The 14,756-nt window shown below is 46.3% G+C and overlaps 1 protein-coding gene across 1 annotated transcript in view; it reads right to left on the minus strand.

The window, feature by feature from the left end:
• CROCC2 (ciliary rootlet coiled-coil, rootletin family member 2) overlaps positions 1-14,756 on the minus strand; it is a 1,301,560-nt gene that overhangs the window by 188,593 nt on the left and 1,098,211 nt on the right. Inside the window, exons 29-30 of the mRNA XM_078665477.1 lie at positions 6,433-6,553; positions 4,890-5,053 (exon numbers count right to left, since the gene is read on the minus strand). Of these exons, the coding sequence (XP_078521603.1) occupies positions 4,890-5,053; positions 6,433-6,553 (285 nt within the window). The remainder of the gene's footprint in view (positions 1-4,889; positions 5,054-6,432; positions 6,554-14,756) is intronic.

A 14,756-nucleotide genomic window follows, 5' to 3' on the forward strand; every position in this document is an offset into this window, starting at 1 on the left:
TTATAGTTAGGAATTAGCATTTAAAAAACCTTTGAAATTCACTGAAAAAACCATAGGTTTTACACACGTTATAGTTAGGAATTAGCATTTTAAAAACCTTTGAAATTCACTGAAAAAACCATAGGTTTCACACCAGTTATAGTTAGCTGGTCATTTTACTCATACAAAACCTTTGAAATTCCCCTGTTATAGTTAGTTCAGCTAACAATAACTTGCGCGCCCGCAATGCACTGCTGATGATGTCACATATTACATCACTCATGACATGGTCAGTGACATCACTCATGACATCACTGATGACATCTCAAATGACATCCCTGATGACATCACTGATGACATCATCCAGTGAATGTGTCTCTTTCTGAAAAAGAAATAAATATTTTTTATACATGTATATCTAAAGGTCGATGGAAGATTGAATGGGTAAATAAGTCTCTAAATGGATGTTTTTTTTGTAAAATTGATTGTATAACTGACTTATTAACACCTTGAATACTAAGGCAATTCCCGCTGGGTGCTGAAAGCTCCAAATTTGCCTTGTTCATGACAAGGTCAGCTCGTCATAAGCACACATTCAGTGTACTGCATGACGAGCTGACCTTGTCATTAGCATTGAACAGGTTAAGTATATCTTAGTGAATAGGTGTATTAGCGAGTAATCTTTAAATATTGAAATATCTCTATCAGTGTCTCACTTTGTATATAAGTGGCTGCATGGGGTGGTGAGTAGCTACATGTGTGTGTATATGGGTTATTAGTTGTTTTTTTAAGTATCAGAATGAGTGTCTGTATGGTTCGGTGGGGAGTATTACTTAGCGCACAGATGCATGAATGACTGACTCACTGTTCGTATTTGTTTTGAGGACAGCATGTGTGCATGACTTTATAGGTGGATGAGTGTGTGTATAAGTGTGTTAGTGAGTGTGTTAGTGAGTGGATGACTGTCTCAAAAGTATCTTTATGAGTAACTACATATGTTTTAAACTAGTATAGGTGAGTATTGATGTATATAAATGAGTATATGTGAGAGCGAAAGATTGTAAGAGTTCCTGTTTAAATAAGTATGTGTTTCTATAAGTGATTGTTTTAGAGAGTAAGTATGTGTCAGATTCTGTAGAAATTAGTGTAGCGGTAGGTGTATAGCTGTATATGCAAGTAAATGGATGTTTGATAGTTTATTTGCATGTGTGAGTAACTCTATAGATGAGTGTCGGTGTGTAATAAGATATATAGGTGTATGAGTACATATGATGAGTGAGTACATGTATGAGTGCCTATATAGAACTGTTAGTGAATGACTGGATATGTATGTAGATTTTTGAAATACTGAATAGGTTGTTCTAACTGGAATTGGTATCTCCATTTTTTTGAAAATGTTACTTTCTATTTTTGATCGTGTGTATCAAAGGAGAGGAGGTCTGCCACAAGGATGATGTCATCAGTGATGTCATCAGGGATGTCATTTGAGATGTCATCAGTGATGTCATGAGTGATGTCACTGACCATGTCATGAGTGATGTAATATGTGACATCATCAGCAGTGCATTGCGGGCGCGCGAGTTATAGATGGCTGAACTAACTATAACAGGGGAATTTCAAAGGTTTTGTATGAGTAAAATGACCAGCTAACTATAACTGGTGTGAAATCTATGGTTTTTTCAGTGAATTTCAAAGGTTTTTAAAATGCTAATTCCTAACTATAACGTGTGTAAAACCTATGGTTTTTTCAGTGAATTTCAAAGGTTTTTTAAATGCTAATTCCTAACTATAACGTGGCTGTAACCTTTGGTTTTTTCAGTGAATTTCAATGGTTTTGTAAATGAAAATGTTTTAATGTAATAATTGTTATATTTTTATACTGATTTACTACATTATTATATTTTTTTTATTTTTAGATATATTATTTTTTAAATTACATTACATATTTTTAATATAAATTGAGAAAAAATGTTTGTACACCTCTCTGCAACGCAGCCCCCTGACGCGTTTGCAGAGGGGGAACTAATTCCACTTGCATACTGGGGGTCCCTGGGGGCAAACTAGCCCACCAGGATCCTCCAGTATTCCCCAGGGGGCTGCATTGCAGAGAGGTGTAATGAGGCCACACCCTTTTTTACACCTCTCTGCAGCGCAGCCCACGGGCGCGTTTGCAGAGGGGGAACTAATTCCCCTTGCATACTGGGGGTCCCTGGGGGCCAACTAGCCCACCTGGTACCTCCAGTATGCGTCAGGGGGCTGCATTGCAGAGAGGTGTAATGAGGCTATGCTCCTTTTTACACCTCTCTGCAATGCAGCCCCCTGGTGCGTTTGCAGAAGGGAAACTAATTCCCCTTTTATATTGGTTGTCCCTGGGGGCCAACTAGCCCACCTGGAACCTCCAGTGTGCGCCAGGGGGCTGCATTGCTGAGAGGTGTAATGAGGCCACACCCTTTTTTACACCTCTCTGCAACGCAGCCCCCGGGCGCGTTTGAAGAGGGAGAACTAATTCCCTTTGCATACTGGGGGTCCCTGGGGGCCAACTAGCCCACCTGGTACCTCCAGTATACGTCAGGGGGCTGCATTGCAGAGAGGTGTAATGAGGCTATGCCCCTTTTTACACCTCTCTGCAACGCAGCCCCCTGGTGCATTTGCAGAAGGGAAACTAATTCCCCTTTTATATTGGTTGTCCCTGGGGGCCAACTAGCCCACTTGGAACCTCCAGTGTGCGCCAGGGGGCTGCATTGCAGAGAGGTGTAATGAGGCCACACCCTTTTTTTACACCTCTCTGCAACGCAGCCCCCGGGCGCGTTTGCAGAGGGAGAACTAATTCCCCTTGCATACTGGGGGTCCCTGGGGGCCAACTAGCCCACCTGGAACCTCCAGTATGTGCCAGGGGCTGCATTGCAGAGAGGTGTAATGAGGCTATGACCCTTTTTACACCTCTCTGCAATGCAGCCCCCGGGCGTGTTTGCAGAGGGGAACTAATTCCCCTTGCATACTGGGGGTCCCTGGGAGGCAACTAGCCCACCAGGAGCCTCCAGTATGCGCCAGGGGGCTGCGTTGCTTTGCCCCGGAGGGCGGCGGTCCCCGGGGCAGTGTGGGGGGGATTGGGCACCCCCCACACTTCTTTATCACTATGCCCCCACAATTTGGTCCCCCTGGGGGGTAATTTTTAAATAAACATACCGGGTTTTTAAAAAAAAAACATTTTTGGCCTTGGGGGTCCTTGTGGGACCCCATGAGCAGGCCTAGGGGTCAGGGTGCTTCTACCCTTTCCCCTTTTTTGTGTTTTACACGTTTGTTTTTCTGCTTTCTTGTGCCTCGGTCTACCGAGCACAAGATGGCTGCCAACACTTCCTGGTTTGAAGGGTTGAAAGCCAATGAGCATGCAGCTCGTGCTCGAGAAGTTTTAGAACTCAAAAAGGGGGCAGGGTAGAAGCACCCTGCCCCCTTTTTGAGTTCTACACTTTTTTTTTTGCTTTCTTGTGCCTCAGTCTACTGAGGCACAAGATGGCTGCCATCAATTTCTGTTTTGGAGTGTTGACAGACAGTGGCAGCCAATCAGCATGAAGCTCGTGCACGGCAAGGTGCGCGCACGGTGTGCGCTTATAGATATATAATTTATTTTAACTTTAAATTTCTCAGCAACTACTGGAGGGATTTACACCATTTAAACAAAAGCGTGATCTGCTTTCCAGACCCTTCCATTTTTCCAAATTTGGTGTAATTCCGTTCAGCGGTTCGGGCTGTAGCCGTGTCTAATCGTCCTATGGAAATTAACATGGGGAAAACACGTTTTGGGACCCCCCTTTTTCTCGGCCCCCGCTTGACGAATCTTCCCGAGACTTTCAGGGAAGGAGCGGGCCATCTTCTTTGAGAAATTCGCGGAGATTCATCAACCGGCGCCAAAGTTATTCCCAATAGAATGTTGCGGATTTCCTATGGAAACTAGGTCCTAACTATAACTACCTACTGGCGACCGCCAGTAGGTAATATATATATATATTTTTATATATATATATATTACATTCTCGTTGTAAAGGCATGCGTGGCAAAGGCATATGCGTGGTAAAAGTTTTCTGGGTAAAGGCATGCATGGTAAAGATGCATGCATTGTAATGATGGCTTTGTAAAGGCATGCGTGGTAATGGCATGCGTGGTTCCGTCATGCAACCTGCTGGCAAAGCATCAACTACAATCTTACGTACATATAGCACAATCCATCACCAGACATCAAGCACGCTTGAAAGCTCCATCATTCAAAATACCATCTCAAAGTGCACCCTGGAGGATGGCAGCTTTGGAACCAACCCCAAAGCACCAGTTTCAACTCACTAAGAAATTAGCTTTTACAGTTAATAAAGGTTTAGCTTATTTACAGTTTTTCTTGTGTACATCATATCTAACCTGAATTTCCTTCACCTAGTTGTAATAATACGTTAGCTGTTGCTTATGCACGGTATGGAGGGGTATTTTCTGGAGGTAACAGGGGATGACATACTTTCATGCACCTTCCATGCTTTGTATTGTGCTAGGCTAAGGCTATGTTTCATCAATCTGTTTTGTAGATCATCGACCTGAACTGCTGCCCACTCACACTGCTCTCTCAACTCCAGGCCTGCCTCTGTCTAACCTACGTTGGGGATCTCTAGTCACCTTAACTCATTTTAGGGCAGCCTGAACATCCAGAGTTGCTGGCAAAGATGTGAATTCTGCTGTTCATTATATCGATAAGACTTTTGGCTTGGATATGATCTGAGTGTATGACAAAAGGTCAATGATGGTATGTTGGAAAGACTAGTTTTCTACATACAAATTTCAAGCTCTTCACTTAATACTTGCCTTGATCTAGTCAGTGTGGGCGTCAGTCAATAGATTTTGCTGACAACAGTATATCTGCCTATTTATACCTGGAAGTCTCGCTTTTCCTCCTCGCTGAATTGCAGATTGCGTTTGAGGCTAGAAATTTCTTCTGTGAAAGCCTGCTGTTCCCTTTCTAAAAGTCTGATAGTTTCCTCTCGGAGTATCAGTGCTGCTTCTGCAGAGCTTAGGCGTCCATCGACTCCTCGCTTTCCTTTGTAAGGGGAAAAAAAGAGCAGGTTCACAATGAGAATTAGTAAAACGAATCCTTCTATAGATAACTAAAGAGAAAAATAATCGCGAACACCACCTCCGGCAAATGCATGAAATGCTGCCTACATTTTACTGCACACATGATCAACCACTGAAAACATACTCTTCTTTTGAAAAGGGGTCCAAAACTCCTGCCCACAAGTTTTCCCACCCACGTTCTTCCAGGAATCGAATAAGAACCACCCTGAAGAATATCCCTCTCCATCTCACATTCCTCTAACCCTGGAGCCTGATGGGAATTTAGGAAGAACCTCTAGAGTCCTGTTCTACCACGTAGAGACCCATCCTCTGCTGCTGACATTGCTTTGATAACAGAGTCTATCTAGAGTTCTCCAGACATAAGCCCTCTTCTCCCAATGGCAATGCTCTGCCAATGAAGCTCAAATCTACCCAAGAGGGATCCTAATCTCACATCGACAATGCTCTATCATTGTACCCAGATACTTGCCAACCCACTGACACTGTTCTGCTAAAAGAACCCAATCGTAACTTGTGTGGAACTCCTGTCAGACTGAGCTGCCACCTTTGGTCATACTTTCCTTGAAGAGACTTTTCTCTCTAAATGCATACTACTTCATCAATAATAACCAACAGTGTGCTGGTAAGTTCTCCAAACCAGAACCAAACACACAAGCACAATGTTGTACCAATAAAACATAACAATGTGCTACACACATACTTTCATCCCCCTTTCCACATACATTGCTTATCAGGTGAAGCCAAATTCACACAGCTGTAAGTTTTTTTTCGGATAAATATGGGTTTTATATGGGAAATCTCTTGGTTGAAGGCAAGGGCAATTGGATATGATTCTTGGAAGAGTGAACATAGACTGACCTACTAGCACAGTAATATAGTAGTAGGACATGATAGCATCCACTGTTATTCAGAAGAGTGTCCTAATGGGAACTGACATACAAATATGTTCTAGAATGTGTGCTTGCCCGTAAGCAATCTATAGGATAACTGTGCATAGGCAGAGACCTTCAAAGGTCCCTACACACATATATATCAGGGTCTATATTCATGAAGTTCTAGGTTTCTTGCCTTGTATAAACACATACCATTCCAGTCACTGAACCTCAACTTTACTTCAAACATATAATTCCAAGTCCACTACATTATAATTACAGCTTCATGAATGAATTCCTGCACTTCTATAACAAAAGGTGTTAAAGTCTACAGATTATGTTGAATGATATTAGGTCTTGGGATTCGTTTTTCACTATTGAAAAAGAGCAAACAGTTGCCACATGATGTAATAAAGGGTTGTCTTTTAGGTCATGAAAACATGAATACTGGAAAAGGACTTCTAGAGACCTTCTTCGAAGTCCAACAGTGATTTTTGTTGCTGCTGAATTTGAATGTTGGTTCTGTCTCGTTCACTCTCCAGCTCGTTCATCTGACGACTCAGGTTAATCACCTCAATTCGTGCGTCATCCTGTAAGAAGAAAAGCATGTTAGGCATTCTTTCTCCCCAGGAAGAAGGAAGGTAAGGCAGGGAGTGGATATTGGGTGAAAGTGTTTTAGGAGAGGTAAAGCCCGAGCCTGCGGAGTGAGAGTGACTTTGAATAAAATGTGTGGAACCACATGAAATATAATTATTGCACTGACTGAAAGCAATCATAATTTTTTTTAATTAAACGTAATTTTTGAGAATTTTACATTCAGTCATCACTGGCATAACTCATGGCATACCAACATTAATGTACAAGAGTTAAGATCATGTGGTCCACGATCATTATCAGCCTTAAGGATTAGCTATAGTGATGTTGTACATTTATCATATACAAAAGCTGTTTGCAAGCTAGAGGATGCATACAGATGACAATCTCCTACCCATCTTCCTATCTTTTTTGTTGGAGGGAGTCTGGAGGGAATTCTATGTCAGGACCGGAGGCGAGGATTATGCTATTCTTCCTCCACTTTATTGAATAGCAGCCATTTAAAGTCAAATAAAACAAACTACTATTCCCATGAAACATCAGGAATAACCAGAATAAAATGATGAGTGTCCACGGGTATAGAGTCCCCTCTTCTTCTGCACCAATCACAGGGCTCTGAGGTGATGGTAGTCCTCTGTCACTATTCATTCCCAGTCTTTCTTCGCTGCTTGCAGCCAGATAAGTTCAATTTCTCTTTTCTCTCTCAGTGTCTGACTGATTGTCTGGTTCTGACTTGTTGACCAGATTGTAATGGGTTTATTCAATGTGTGATTCACCTTAGCGCACTCCTTGTGCTAATGATGTTTAGCCTGTGTTCCCCTTGTGTTAATAATGTTTTAATTATGTTGCCCTGTACTGGGTTTGCCTCATAGATAGATTAGTTGGGTAGTGCACGCCATGCATTCACTGCCGACGCGTGCCGCCCGACTGAATTCCTTTCGTTTCTCGTGTGTTTATTGTGCCTACACATTCTTTTTTCACTTATTGCCTTTCGGGTTTTCTCTGCGTGTCGGCCGCTACTCAGTTGACTCGCGCCCGGCCGCGGGAGAGTTTGACTCCCAAACTGCCGTGTTCTATGGTGCGGGCTCGCAGTGTTTACCTCCCGCCGCCAGAGGGTGCCCGTGTATGTCTGTTGCCCAAGGCGCGCGTCTCGACACTCTGCACATTCCGCACATATTTCCCAGTCGAGCCGCATCGCTGCGGGTGAGCCCTGTCTGCTAGATATGCTTTTGGGATCCTTACTACTGCTATTAGGCAGACTTTAATGTATGCACGCCCCGTTTGAACGCCCACGAGTTGTGGTACTGTATCTGCCATTAGGCAGTAATTTCAGCGGTCTCCCGCCTGGGGGGTGTGTATTGTAGGCCACTAGAATGCTCTTGTCCGTGTCAGTAGAGCAAGTGTTGTCCTGCTAGGACCTTTGCCAGCAGGCTGCCTATTCTTAACCGCACCAGGGCTTTAGGTCCCAGGGGTCTCCCCCAGTTTAACGCGAGCACTGCCTGCAGAAAGTATAGCCTGTCACCCAGCCCCCATTATCCTGAGGTATACGCTCTAACATACTTATCCACCCACCTGTGCGGCACCTCCCTCTCTTGGCCCAATGGAATCCTTCCAGGAGTATGCCTGTCAGGACGACACGTGGGAGGAAGACCCACTTACTGCCCTTCAGTGGGATGAAGATTTTTATGACGCGGTAGACACGACCATTCACAAGGCGGGTGAGCAAGCCATGCTGCCCTTGGAAGACCACCTGTACTGCCGAATTGAGCAAGCTTGCGATAAGCTAGCCAAGGCCTCTTTGTCCTTTCCAACCTCCTCGCCCCCACACAGCGGAACTTCAGCTGAACCCCAGCCCCCCCCTTCCAAACGTCCCTGGGACTCCGGGGTAGATGTGGATGCTTTTGATCACCTTAAACAGGCTTTCCTGGCGCAGAACCCCCCTCCAGTGACGCTCACTGTTCCAGGGGATGGTGACCCAGGAGATGATGATGAGGTAGGCCCTTCCCGCCCCTGACGCCCCTCTCATCCAGAACCTAGTTTGAATCCACAAAGTTTATGTGCTGATATGCTGGACCCCGACGATGTCCTTCACCCTAGGTCTTCTGACTGGGCACCCTCAGATAAGGTCACCCAATATGTCGCCAGCAGGATCTGCCGAGCGTTAGAGGCCACAGACCGCAACTGTCTCAGGGCGGAGTGCCCCCATCCCTCTCTGGAAGGGAAAGTAGATGCCACCCCCGATGTCGACCCCGGCATGGAGACGCACCTTCAAAAGTTCATCAAGGACCCGAAGAGGGGTATTGACAGGTCTTGGCGGGCTTGCCAAGAGAAGCTCCTAGATGCCCTAGGACCAATAACCAAAATCCTCGACATGGCGGAAGAGACTAAACTGTCTGGGTCCCTGATATCCCCCTAACACCTCTCCTCCTGGGCCCAGCGTGTAGTGGTTTTCTTAGGGAATGCCAACTGCGCTATTTCCACAGAGCGCCGCAAGTCAATCTTGATTCCAATAGACCCCAAACTTGGGGATCTGGCCGACTTAGAAGAGGGCACCATTGCGCAGGGTGGTCTCTTTGGAGAAACCTTTATCAAAGAGTTGGGTAGATATGTAAACACGTCTACGACCTTAGACAAGGCGCATTCCTTCCTCAGATGGGTGTTTCACCCTCGGGTTTTCAAAAGGGCCCGACGAGGCAGGGACCGCTCATCCGTCCGCCCTAACCAGCACAGAGGGCAAGGCTCCAACCATGGACAATACCAAGATTCAGCCAGGTTCGGCAACTTCTATCCAACAGGAGGACGTTGGGGCAAGAACAAAGGTCGAAGAAGCGGTGGCGCCACCAGCTCTTCCAGTGAGTTTTCTCCCTTCTTCCCTTCTAAAAGTGGGGGGCCATCTAGCACGTTTTTTCCATAAATGGACTTCCATCACTGGGGAGGCCTGGGTTCTACAGACCGTGCAAGGGTTTCACATCGAGTTTCACTTGGAACCTTCGCAGCCGGTCCCTCCGCGACCTCTCATTTTTTCCACAGCGGACGCTGCGTTGGTCGACCAGGAAAGCCACGCTATTTTGGACAAAGAGGCAATTGTGGAGACGCTTCCCCACCCCAGAGGTTTCATCAGCAACCTCTTCCTGGTGGACAAGACGGACGGCGGTCAACGTCCCGTCATCAATTTGCGCGAGTTCAATGACTGGCTGGTTTATGCCACTTCAAGATAGAAGGGATCCATCTTCTTCGCGATCTTCTCAGGCCCAATGACTGGATGGCGCATCTCGATCTTAAGGACGCCTATCTTACGATCCCCATTTTCCCTCTGCACAGGAGGTTTTTGCAGTTTCTTTAGCAGGGCAAGGTGTACGAGTTCACCACTCTTCCATTCGGCCTTTCCTCCGCCCCTTGGTGTTTCCCCAAGGTTCTCTGGCCAGTGATAGAGCGTCTGAGAGCGTCCGGTATGAGACTCATTGTATACCTGGACAACATTCTTTTGATGGCTCAGTGTCCCGTCACTTTAACACGTCACCTTCAGCCGGCGGTTGACCTCCTTCAGAACCTGGGCTTTGTGATCAACGAGGCAAAATCCACTCTTGTCCCAGTGAAGAAGATTGTTTTTCTTGGTTTCTCTATTGACCGTCAAATCTACTCTCAATCTCCCATCTCGCAAGATGGTGAAAATTTGTCACAAAATCAGGAGAGTTCTCTCTCGGTCCCAACTCTCTCTCAGGCAATTAGCCCGTATTGTGGGGCTACTGTCGGCCTCGGTTCAAGCCATCTTCCTGGGCCACTCCATTACAGAGCTCTCCAGCGTCTCAAGGCATACCATCTACGAAGGGGGTTTTCGTACTCACGGAAAGTGAGTCTCTCGGCGGACGCCAGGGAGAAACTCCAGTGGTGGCTCACCAATATGGAAGCCTGGAATGGGCGTGCGATCTTCGGTTCCGCACCAGATATCGTTATCGAATCAGATGCCAGCAGGTCCGGATGGGGAGCGAGGTATGGTGAGTTCACTACAGGAGGGGTCTGGTCTCAAGAGGAACAACAGATGCATATCAACTGCCTGGAACTTTTGGCGGGATCCTTTGCGATCCAATTTTGGACCAAAGACTCTATCGGTCATGTGTCCTCCTCAAGATGGACAATATATCGGCGGTCCGATACATCAACCAGCTAGGAGGCACGAGATCGAGAGCGCTCTCAGACCTGGCAGAGAATTTCTGGCAATACCGCCTGGACCATAAGGTGTCGGTTACGGCGGAGTATCTTCCGTGCCAAGACAACCAGGTAGCAGACTTCCACTCTTGCCACTTTCACGACTTGAGCATTTGGAAGCAGCATCCGGGAGTCTTTGCGGATCTCCAGAGCTTCTGGAGTCCGTTTTCGGTGGATCTATTTGCTTCCCGCCTGGACCACCAGCTTCCCCGGTGAGGAAAAGTGTTCTTCTGACCGGCATCATTTGTACCGGGACTCCATTGCTTTTTCATTGCCATCTCGTGTCAAACACTTCCACACAACCCATCTGGTGGTTTCTGCTGATGCCTGAGGAAAAACTAACACGACAACAGCCATCTTGCAGCCTGCATTTCTGCCCAGGAACTATTGCACACCCAACCCCCCCTATTCTTTGCAGTTCAACTGAAAGCCACGACACACTCACACCCTGAGTAAATGATTTGTTTTCCATCTCCTGCTCCCAGCCTGGTAAACATCCTTTACACCGTGATCAGGTTATCTGGACAATGGTCTGAATGCTGGGCCTTGATCAGGGTGATTAAACAATGACTTGAAAGACCGGGCTTTGATCAAGGTGATTGAACAATGACCTGAAAGACTGAGCCTTGATCAAGCCAAGTGAACAATGATTTGTGTACCAAGCCTTGACCAGGTCACCATCTACAAACGTCGTCTGGATCTGGTTATCAACTGCAAACACTGCCCTGATTGAACAATGAACTAACAGCCAAAAGACTGGAATGAAAAAGTATAAAAGGCTTGTAAGCTGCGGAGTAAAGCAGCAGCCTCCTCTGTCTTGTTTCTGACGTGCTTGGGACTCTGTTCCATAGCCCCGGCTATTTTAATAAATCTGGGATCTTCCTGCAGACGAAGGCTCCTGTGTCTCCTTTTACTATGTATGAAGGATATGGAAGGCTTGGGCGGTTCCCCGCCGCCGAGACCCAGTAAGTGGGTTATTCCGGTTCTTCAAATGGCGCCTGAATAGGAACTCCACGCGCACGAAGGTCAGGCCCGGTGGATGTGAGGGGGTGCACGGAGAGACTCCGACTGAGGTACCCTACCCAAGGGATTCTTGCAATCCGGTAAGCCGAACGACTCGCCCACTGTTCCTCCCCACCCGGTCTGGGCCACTTGAACGCGTTCTTGCTGGAGTCCTCTAGCAAATAATTTCTGGAGCAGGACACAGCCCTACGTTTGCAGAAGAGAACTACCCTGTAAGGTAAGGGTGGACTGATCACCCACCAAGTCTGTATAATTCAGTTATTGACTTTCGCAAAAGCCAAGCTGTTATTGACTTTTGCCAAAGCCAAGCAAGTGAGGTGAGTTTTTAAAACCCGCTGGTGTCTGTTCAGTATGATTCTGCTGTTATTGACTTTTGCAAAAGCCAAGCAAGCGAGGTGAGTTTTAAAACCCGCTGGTGTCTGTTATCTGTTTTCAAGCATGCCAGTCAGTAGTAAGTTCAAGAGATTATGTTGTTGTATGTGTACGCAGGACTCCCAACTGGAGGCGGCTTGTCCCCTTCCTCCAGAAGGGACCCCATGCCATACGATGTATGTTAAACATGGCCCTTCTGCCATAATGTTTTCCTCATTCTGGGTAAAATATACAAAACAAAGTAACGCGGAATTACAGTGGCCACTTTATGGCTCCTTTCATTCCCAAGTTCTCGCCAACCTAGAGTAACAATTAATGAAAAGAAAAACGTGCCTGTCTATGTTTGAATCTGTCCGATTTTGGAGGAAAGAGATAGAGCAGAGAGTTAGAAAGCAGAAGGCTCAAGAAAGAAAACAAGAACGTATGTCAATGGCCGACCACGCCAGAGAAAATTTACAAAATCAAATGACAAAATCAGTAGAAATAGCCGATAGGGAGCATAGGGCCCGGGTACAAAAATGTTATCCAGCTCGTGAGGAGAAAGGAAAGGGTCATATGGAAGGGGGAGAAGAAGGTGATTCCTTGTTTGATACCATGCTAGAAAGCCCTCCTGCATATACCCCAATGTACCCTGCCCTGACCCCTCACACCCCGCATGTCCTCCCGCCACAGCCCACTCCTGCCCCCACTGCCCCTCTTACTGTTCTCCCTGTCACACCATCCCTCCCGATTTTTCCTATGACACCGACCACGCCCGCTAACCCTGTCCTCGCTGCGGGAATGACAACAAGTCTCCATCCGCCCAACCCTGCGGCTTTACCCCTACACGCCCTTTTCCTACTTCCCCGTGGTCTACAGTTAAGCAGGATTTATATAAATTGTTGAATTTCCCCCGACTGGCCTTCTTGCGCTCTGCAGTCAGCTTTTCGTCCCTTCGAGAAAATGACCTACAGAGGCAACAGTGTGAATGTTGGATAAATAACGGGAATATTTATGCCTTTAAAGAAATATGGTCCACCTTTTCCCAGTGGACGATTATGGAACAGACCACCTGGGCTGAATACATGTGTACCCTGGTCATGCAAATATTTGAGAATGCTCTTATGCAGATACCCACCGGATTAATGGACCTTAGGTCGCAAATAAAAAGAGGCGATGTTCAGGGAGAGGATATGTTTGACGCTATGTCCGCTTTAATGGCTTACTGTGATATGACCGCTTTTCCCAAACACCCCTCTAGAAACAGCTATGGCAATGAGAGAGGCGGCCCCTGTCTTTGTTAACGCACTTACCGATGCCCAAAATAATGGCCGAGGGGCTGTTGAGGCACACTGGCGCAGGCTTTGGGTTCATGTTCCTTGGAAAAGGTCAGAAGTAATGCAGTTAAAAGGACAATTACCAGATCCCCGGAAGAATCCGGCTGACTTTTACAGAGAATTAGGGCAGATTATATCTGCAGGTACTCTCGTTCATGAAGATATAGATTTACATTTTGGTACAGTTGTCCCCACTGAAATTTGGTTCATAATTCGACATACTGACCATGAAGTAACGCTGGGAGGTAAATGCGCTGACCTAGAGGCTATGGAAGAAGCAAGGGTAGGAGGGACTAAACCAGAAGCTGCCATCCTAACTTAGCCCTGTAAAATAATAACTTTTATGAAAACACTTTTGCCGGAAACTGTCATTAACTGCGATAAAATAAACGCCTGTAGGCAGCGAAAAGATGAGAATGAGGCTGACTTCTTTACCCGTTTTAAGACAGAATACAAGGGACATAGTGGTTTGGATCTCCGGACCCCAGGTTCTGGCCCAGTATTTGTCGATAAGTTTGTCAGCAACTTGCTTCCTGAGATCTCCGCCAGGCTTAAGAAAGTTGAAAGTACGTGGTCTGCCCAAACTATGACTGGTATTTTGGCTATGGCACAATATCATGAGAATAGGGAGAATGAAGATAGAGATAAGGAAAGTAAGAAGGTTAGGGATCTTAAGACTAAGGCACTTCTGCAGCAGGCTTACCCTCCCCGAGGTCCCGATGCCAGCGGGAATTTCAGACGTTATGTTATGTTATGTTAAAAGTATTTTTGAGCGCACAGCTGCCCCAGCAAAGGGGCGTCCTGGCGCTATATCTGAAAAGGAACATAACAAACAACAAAGTAGGAAGCTAATAGGGGAGTGGGAAAAGATGAGTTTTCATAGCTTTCCTAAAAGCAAGAAGGTTATCTAAAGAGCGAATGTGGACAGGAAGTGCATTCCACAATTTGGCGGCCAGCACCATAAACGATCGTCCACCCAATCTGCATTTGCGAAATCGGGGAATAGATGCCAAGCTTTGGCCAGCAGAGCGCAGACTGCGCGAAGAGATGTAGAGAGTCAGGAGGTGCTGAAGAATAGCAGGAGTATTAGATTTCAAAATTTTAAAAGCAAAGCATGATGCTTTAAATTCAATGCGTCTGATGACTGGCAGCCAATGTAGTTTAGCAATCGTACTGTGGGCTGAACAGAACCGTGGAAGGCCTACCAGGGCCCTAGCTGCCACATTCTGGACCCGTTGAAACCGCAAGACCTCCGCCTGATTCGCGCCCAGAAGCAGTGAAC

This window comes from Lissotriton helveticus, chromosome 11, assembly GCF_964261635.1.
Source record: "Lissotriton helveticus chromosome 11, aLisHel1.1, whole genome shotgun sequence".
In the NCBI taxonomy this organism is placed as follows: domain Eukaryota; kingdom Metazoa; phylum Chordata; class Amphibia; order Caudata; family Salamandridae; genus Lissotriton; species Lissotriton helveticus.